Source organism: Brachypodium distachyon, chromosome 3 (assembly GCF_000005505.3).
Source record: "Brachypodium distachyon strain Bd21 chromosome 3, Brachypodium_distachyon_v3.0, whole genome shotgun sequence".
NCBI lineage: Eukaryota > Viridiplantae > Streptophyta > Magnoliopsida > Poales > Poaceae > Brachypodium > Brachypodium distachyon.
Window position 1 is genome coordinate 28,480,508 of NC_016133.3, and position 8,439 is coordinate 28,488,946.

The following is an 8,439-nucleotide window of genomic DNA, read 5'->3' on the forward strand; positions in this document are numbered from 1 at the left end:
TAGGGTTTTCATTTCGCAGTTGTTCCATGTGCATTTCCTGATAAGGCCGGCAGCGATCGACAGTTTACAACACAACCAAATGTGTGCTCTTTCAAAGTCAGTTTTCCTTCCTCTTCCATAGACATTAAGGAATGTATGTCCAAGGCTGCCTTCGCCTTCGAGCTTGCCCTTGTGCCGTGATTCGGGAACACCTATTGATTTCTGATCGGCCAACCAATCCGTGCAGAACTCGATGCACTCTTCTGCCCTAAAGCCTTCCACGATGCTACCTTCCAGACATGATCAGTTACGAGCGTAGCGCTTCAGAACCCCATTGTATCGTTCAGGGCCATACATGTTATGCAGGAACGAGGGCCCTAGAGACAAGATCTCATTGCATATGTGGATCATTAGATGGACCATGATATCGAAGAATGATGAAGGAAAGAACATCTCGAGTTCGCACAAAATCTGTATCATACTATCCTGCAGTATCTGGCATCGTCTAACGGTGATTGACTTCTGCGAGATGCTGTCAAAGAAGTTAGAAAGATTCATGATTGTCTCCCTTACGTGCGGCTCCATGATACCTCTGATTGCGACTGGAAATAACTGAGTGAGTATGACATGGTTGTCGTGAGACTTCATGCCAGATAGCTTGTGACTCTTCATGTCAACTAGATGCTTGATGCTCGACGGGTAGTTCGATGGAACTTTAATGCCCTGTAGGCACTGGCACATCCTATGCAACTCCTGTTTGTACATGTTGTAACATGCAAGACGACACCGCGTGGTCACCGTCACGAAACCATTCTTGTCGGCTGCCGACACTTGATCTTTGTCCCACAACTCTTTTCTGATAGACATGAGTTCCAGGTCCTTCCATGCATTGGGTCCATCTTTCGCCTTCTCTGGAATGTTCATCAGCAATCCCACCACGCTGTCGCATACATTTTTCTCCACGTGCATGACATCTATGCTGTGTCGGCATTCTAAATGTGCCTAGTACTCCAGGTCCCAGAATACGAACCTCCTTTTCCACACGACGCCTTCAGATTCCTTATATTTCTTCGCAGCAATCTTTCCGGGGACAACTTCAAGATCATTCACAATTTCAAGGATTTGCACACTAGACTTCTCCTTCGGCGCTGTCCCGTGCTCCGTCTTCCCATTGAACCTTTCCTTGTCATCCCTCCAAGGGTCTTTAGCAGACAACCACTTTCGGTGGCCCATGTAAACAATTTTGGATGAAGCGGGGAACTTCTCTGATGTCGTGTTTTCCTCGGACTTTGTACAGCCCTTGTAGCCATGTGTCACTTGGCATGAAGTATTTCCATTCGCGGGGTAGTCATGCACGCAGGTCAGAAGCGCTGCTCTTATCGTGAAGTTCTTCCTCCTGTTTGCGTCCCAAACCACTCTGCCAGGGTTCCAAAGCTGCTTCAGCTCATCATTCACTAGCTGCAGATACACATTTAGGTAAGCTCCCGGCTGTTTTGGACCCTGTATGAGCCTGCACATGTGGATGTACTTTCTCTTCATGATTAACCATGCAAGAAGGTTGTAGACAAACAAGATCACTGGCCATGTGATGTGCTTGTTCTTCATGTTTCTGAAAGGATTTATCCCGTCAGTGCTGAGACCGAGCCTCAGGTTTCTGGGCTCTGCCCCGAAATCAGAAAATGCCGTGTCGAAGTTCCTTCACTGAGTCCCATCGGCAGGGTGTCTTAGGACCCCAGTTTACTCCACACGGTAGTGCCCGTCAGGATCGAATGCAGCCTGCGCTGGATCGTGATAGACGAGATACCTCGCGTCCTTAACGTTCTGCATCCAACGCTCAACTCGGCCACCTGCCGTAAGATACCAGATAGTCTTTGCCGACCTACCCTTCATCACTTCTTCCCCATCGTGTTCGCCAGCTCTGGCGTTTTTCTTCTTGTATCTCGATGCACCGCATTTGTGGCAGCTCTCATGGTTCTCGTACTCTCCAATGTATACCATGCAGTCGTTTGGACATGAATGATGTTTCACGCAATCTAATCCAAGTGGGCATGTAATCTTCTTCGCCTCGTATGTGCTCTTGGGCAACTTGTTTGGCTATGGAAAAACCGAAACAAGGTAACTCAACAAGTCTGTGAAGCCCTTGTCTGACCAGCATGATGTTGCCTTCAGCCTCAAAAGTTCGAGCGTCCCATCGAGCACGTTGTTTTCTTCACCAGCTCCATCATACAAGGGCGTATTTGCGTGCTCCAACAATTTTTTGAACTAAGCAGCTCTCCCTCATCTTCGGGGTCCTCCAGCTGCTCCCGTAGGTACGGGTCATCTAGCATTTCGGCAATCCTGTCACGTGGAGCTCCTTCACCTTCCACATTAGCCTCCTCATCGACTCTTGTTTCTTCCTCGGAATCATACGCCAGATCATACCGCAGGACATCATCATCTTCGCTACCGCTACCGACATCAACCGCATCCTCCCCATGACAAGTCCAGCGAGAATAACCTTCCACAAAACCCGATGCCAGCACGTGCATCTGAACATCTTCAGGCTTCATCATGCATGTGTTTTCACATTTGCGACATGGACAACGCATCATCACAAGTCCTTTTCATTCCATATCACCTTTCGCGACTCCAAAAAGACCGTCCATTCGGTTATCCATCGAGCATTGATTCTTTCCTTGGCGTACATCCAAGAACGGTCCTTCGATCTACAACACAATACACAAGAAACACAAACAGAGCAAAATAGTTAGCCTAATCATTGACAAGGGTATTAAGGTGTTAATTAACTGGAGCTAACTAAAAATTTGAAACTAGAGACATTCGGAGAGAAATTGGAGGCCTGCGAGAAAGATCGGGAGGGAGAGAGAGCTCGCAAGGGAGAGGGAAGCTCCGGGCGATGACGAGGAGGCCGCATTTTGGCTGGTGGCCGGAGCTCAAAATTTTGAAATTGGGGAACTTCGGAGAGAAATTGGAGGCCGGCGAGATAGATCGGGAGGGAGAGGGAAGCTTTGGGGTCGAGAATCGGAGCTCGCCGGCCGCCGGAGCTCCAAAAATGGAGCTTGGCGGCCATCGCCGCCCGCCGGCCATGGAAACAGCGGCCGCCGGCGTGGGGGGGGGGGGGAGGAGGAGGGGCTACCTGGGGGGCTCGCCGGCGGCCATGGCGCCGTCGGGCAGCGCTTCACCGTCGCCGGAGAAGAAGGGGCCGCAGCTGGTCCGTTACGACGCGCAGCGCGACCAGCTGCGGCTCTGCTCTTCGTATTTAAACCGCGACGATCATCAGTGGCGGTCGGGAATTGGGCGACCGTTACTGATAATAGTGGGTACATCAGTAACGGTCGCGTTAGGTCGACCGTTACTGATGCGTGGTTCATCAGTGGCGGTCGCATCTTAACCGACCGCCGCTGATGTATCTCGCGAGGTATGATGGTTCATCAGTGGCGGTCGCCTCACGCAACCGCCACTGATGTATGACTGGGCGGGGACGGGCAGACCCCACTCTGTTCATCAGTAACGGTCTTGGCCGCGATCGACACTGATGTTGTTCATCAGTAACGGTCGCGCCGGACCCGTTACTGATGTGCCGTTGCATATAGACCGTTTTGTAGTAGTGCAGGGCTCGAACCCGCTACCTTCGGCTCATAAGACCAACGATATAATGAACTAAGCTGTCGGACCGATCTCTCAAGATTTTATTTTGATCTTTTTTTAAGAAAAGACGGTCGTCCCCTGTCATTTGATTAGAAGAAAGAAACTGTACAAAAAGCTCCTCGGAAAGGGATGGAGGGAGCAAAATTGAATAAAAAGGCAGGACGAGGTCCGCAAAGCATCTAATCTTCTGGGTCCGCTGAACAAGCACGGATCCTACCACTAATAGTCCTTCCAAATCGAGTATGCCACCTCAAGGGGAGGCATTGCCGAACCACGGAAGGTACTCCTATTCCGCTCCTTCCAGATGCCCCACCAGGTGTAGATCAAATAGCCACTGAACTCCTTCTTCTCTTTCTTCGTCTTGCCGAAAGAGATAACGCTATACGCAAATCTAGTTCATGTGCACCACCATGCGATACATATGGTGGCTGGTGGGTAGTGAGTGCGGTGGATGGCGCCAATGACGGAAATGGGTGGGCGCATAAGCCGAGAGGAGGTGAGAGGCCAATGACGCAGAAGCCCAAATCTATAGGCGCGAGATTTGGGCTCACGGAACCAAGGCGGAGGCAGGAAATATTGATGTAGGGCCGACTATTATTGTCAATTAAATAATTCTATGCCTACTCTTGTGAAATCATAGGTGCCCGAGAAAAAAAATCCCGTTTTCATCTTCGTCGGTTCCCCTTGCCTCCGATAGTAGCCTATTGGCCATCAGAAGGTGAGGGGACCACGCATCAACATCTGGAATCGTTTTACTACCTTCATTGTAAGGTTTTGTTTGCCCTTGCCGGCGGCGTCTTGAGGTTGAGGCGACGACGGCTTGAAGATGACCAAAATCACGAAATCACAAGCCGTGAGATCCACAACCTATAGGAAGATGACCAAAATCTAGGATTTTCGGGATTCCCTCCCTTCATTTTATTAGCATTGTTTAGAACAATTACTTGTGCACAAAGCAAAAAAAGAGATTCTTCTTTAGTTCATATTTTTAATACTTGGTCTATTGCTGCATAAATACTCGATGTCCATTATTATTACATCGTACTATGTCTATTATACTATCTTGTCTAACCCCGAAATCTTACTATTCAATAAAGAATAATTATTTTTTGTTGGATATTTACAGGGTACGAAAGGTTCTTTATTCTAACTTTCTTTCATAACACATTGCTTGAAAACTTGAAATTATGGTATAAAAGACATGTACATTACAAAGAAAAAATGTCAAGGTTGAAAAAGATAATCATTCATCCTGTGTGTAAAAAGATAATCAGTCATCAAAATAGCATTATTTAACACATAAGCAAATTAGTGAAGTTCGTAGCAATGCATGGTGCACTTAGATAGTACACTTGGTTATGTTCAGTGTCGTATCTTGCAATTGATGCTTGAATGAACAACATTGATTAAAATAATACAATGAAAAGATGAAATCTATCACATTGGTTCCTTGTGAAGAGATTATTTCTTTCTAGTAAAAAAAAGAGAGATTATTTCTTTGTAAAGAGAATGATCACACGTTTTACCATTTTTCTACCTTTTTTCACATCAGTAAATATCCAAAGTGGCCATGCTATAATTATTATTTGGAGTGTTTTCTAACCGGACCAGCAGCAGGATTTAATAATGGTTATATGAACTCTTAAGATCAACAGCCGACTGAGACACCAAGCAGGCAACCACACCACAGGGACAAGCTTTACTTACGACTACGTTAAGATTTTCTTTGGCGAAAAGGGAAAGGGTCCATTACGGTAAGTATGAACAAGATCATTTTTTATTTGATACGGTAGTCGTAAATGTCAAGGTCAGCAACACCGAGGACTACAAGTGGCAGCTTATTTATGTACATAAACAGACGCCGAATGTTCTCCCTTGTCAAGACAGCCGTGTCCACAACATCACGACCATCGGTGTACACCCACAGGCTGTTTGGGTTCACCTTCTCGAGGCAGGCGCGGCAGAATGGGCACGACTTCGATTTAGCGTTCCTGCGACAAGAGCCAACTTTGTTATTATGGTCCACCAGCAGACGACTTGCTAATTACAGATAGAATTTGTCCAACCAGGGTAAGCTCCGCTAGTTGTGAGAAAATGAAGGGTGTGAGTGATAAGAGTTTTGGGCAGGAAAAGCGCGATAGGCTTGATGACATGCACCCCTGAGTATTAAATATTGACATGAAGAAAGTGAAGGAAATCTCCTGAGGCGTTCGAAGCATTAAGGTGAAGAGCAGAATTTAATGACAACATGGTGTGGATATGGAACAACTCTTTCAGATAACAAAAACTTCCATTATGGAACAAATTATTTTTTGTGATGAGTGTCATGCAAACCAAATTGGACTTGCTGTTGATTTATAGGGGAAAAAAAATCAGTGTTCAATCAAGTACAAACTCGGGAACAGGCTGTTTGAAGAGTAGGGGTCAGATTTTTCATACCAATCCTCGAAGCACCTGAAGCAGAGCGAGTGCGCGCAGTCGGGCAGCACGGTTTTGGCGTTGAGCTCGAGGCAAATCCCGCACTCGAGCTCCCTCTCCAAATCCACCTCCGAGAAATCGCCATCCATCCTCCTGAACTTGTCCATGCACAGCCTCCTCTGCTTCTTGTCGTCCAATTCGGTGATCCCGCTCGGCAACTGAAGCAACGACGGGAATATGACACCTGCCGCAATGCCCACGCCATCAGAAAAAAGAAAAAGAAGCGGAAGAACTATATTCCTGACAAACATGTGGATTTTCGCTTGGGTTACCGTAGAATTCTCTGATGCTCGCCTCTCTTTCCCAATTCGATGGGGTCGCAACCCCGTCCGGCGTGTACACCTGCATTACGGAGGAGCCCACAATCGGATCAGAATTCGATACGTGAACACAAGCAGACGGAACGACACTTGCGGATTTACAACAGGGCCGCAAGGATATCGAATTGGCGAGCAAACTTGACCTTGTAAATCATAATCTTGAGCAGGCCCAGCGCGCCGGCGAGCCTGCAGTCCGTCCACTGCACGAGGAAATGCGCGACGGCGCTGTACGCCATCCGCATCTGGATCACCGACCCATCGTAGTCCCTCAGGAACTCCGACGCCCTGCGAGCAGCCCCCAAGACAAGGAACGCAGTCCAATCAATCAGCCGGCAAAGTTTTCGAATCAAAGAAAGAAAAAAGCTCGACCTTGAGCGCAAATCCGGGAAGTCGGTATTCTTGCACTCACAGCGCATTGGCGTGCTCGATGTCTGCCTCGAGGGCTTTCACGGACTCCTGGAACTTCCGCATCGGCGGGCGGCGGCGCGTCGTCGACTCCTTGTCTCTCCCTCTCTCTCTCTCTCCGGCGGGCACGCGCGCGCTACCAAAATCTCCTCCTCCCTCCGCTCTCTTCGGGTGATTGGATTTGGACTGGGTTGGGTTTTTTGACGGAAGACTGGGTTGGGTTCGCCTTCCTTGTTCCCCTGAAGCTCCGGATTTGGACTCCTTTTTGCCTCGCTTTTTAGCGCTCCTGCCGAGTCCAACTCTAATCCGAGCCGCACTCCTCTCCTTTTGTTGCCACTCTACAAGACGAACGCGACGACGAGGAACAACAAAACGGGCCCCGCGCGGCTGTACAAAGCGCGATCCAGCGGAAGCATTAATATCTTCCCGCTTACCCGCATGAAAAGATTGGTTGGAAAACGGCTTCACTGACAGGTGGGGGTACTTCCTAGAAAGACCCAGAGGTCACTCTGACGTGGGACTCGCACACGGGTACGTTCGCTCGTGACTGGGATGAGGCGGGCCGGGTTCTTGTCAGAGTAGGACCCACGGGAAAATATCCGGAGAGGTGACGTCCGCCTTCCTGTCCGCGTCACGCCACCAACTGGCTCGCACAACGCACTGGCAAGCGGGCCCCCGTCACGATCTAGGCCGACATGGCAGTTTTGGAGGATCGGATTTTTGTTTTCTTTATCGAGGAGGAATTGGATATTTTTCTTTCTCTAGATAGAGTGATAGACTAGCCGGGGGCAGTGGATTTCTGTGGGTCCATTGCTCCACGCGCGGGAGTGGAAGCAAATCAGGGGCTGGCAAAGTTCCACGGCCCCCTGGTTTTGGTTTGGTGGGGTTGGGCCGTTTTGGGTAGGGACGAGAAAACCTTATCGCCAGGGACAGATGATGAGCTTCTCCCCTACTTTGGCTTGGTTGTTGTTTAGTCAAGCACTCAAAGGCTGTGGTTATCTTGGGACGTGCCTTGTCAGAACGCGATTGGGCGAGCGATTAAATGGCCATTTCTCGGGACAGTGGCCGAATGTTTTATTAATGACACTGGATCATCTCTATACTCCCAGGTTCACTGTTCTGTTCAAGCTAGTACGATGGTGCCGGCAAGGAATCTGTTCTATGAGCACTTTGCCATGTTGAAAAAAAAAACAGTTCGGAGTGACGCATCAGATAAGGCATAAAGAGCTGATAAGGATGTATGGAGCAGATATAGGGCATTATGACAGTCCACTGATCATGTGGCGATGGTGTTATTATACCTCTTAGGATATGTTTCGTGCTCCGCAGACATCGCTAGATATTTGTTTATCATAATCTAGCACGTCAATACAAAATTCTTACTAAAGAGGGGTTCTTCACATGAAATTCTTAGGGCCTCTTGATACACAGGAAAAGTAGAGAAAAAGTGTAGAGATAGGATATTTTCTTTGGTGATACTATTCATCCATTTGGTTCAAATAAGTCATATTACTGCGTTTTTAGAATCATGCGAATCAAAGAGCAGGGGTCTTCTGTCAGGGATGTGACATATGTATATGCACTTTTGACTCTTGTTAGATCATATATC

At 48.1% G+C, this 8,439-nt stretch overlaps 1 protein-coding gene across 1 annotated transcript; it reads right to left on the reverse strand.

Annotated features, from left to right (window-relative positions):
* Nucleotides 1-5,376: 5,376 nt before the first annotated feature.
* Nucleotides 5,377-7,213, reverse strand: LOC100843482 (E3 ubiquitin-protein ligase AIRP2). Its single transcript, XM_003573936.4, has 5 exons — nt 6,835-7,213; nt 6,569-6,710; nt 6,378-6,447; nt 6,067-6,289; nt 5,377-5,618 (listed from the first exon to the last, which is right to left on the reverse strand). Exons 1-5 carry the CDS (start codon nt 6,894-6,896, stop codon nt 5,405-5,407), a joined length of 711 nt encoding a protein of 236 aa, XP_003573984.1. The 5' UTR covers nt 6,897-7,213; the 3' UTR covers nt 5,377-5,404.
* Nucleotides 7,214-8,439: the final 1,226 nt, after the last annotated feature.

Bases quoted from the DNA above. Each gene is read 5' to 3' on its own strand.
- LOC100843482 (XM_003573936.4), bottom strand. From the start codon at position 6,896: ATGCGGAAGTTCCAGGAGTCCGTGAAAGCCCTCGAGGCAGACATCGAG. The intron at 6,711-6,834 runs GTGAGTGCAAGA...GGCTGCTCGCAG, and splicing joins ATCGAGCACGCCAATGCGCT to GGCGTCGGAGTTCCTGAGGG. The intron at 6,448-6,568 runs GTCAAGTTTGCT...TCCGTAATGCAG, and splicing joins TCAAGATTATGATTTACAAG to GTGTACACGCCGGACGGGGT.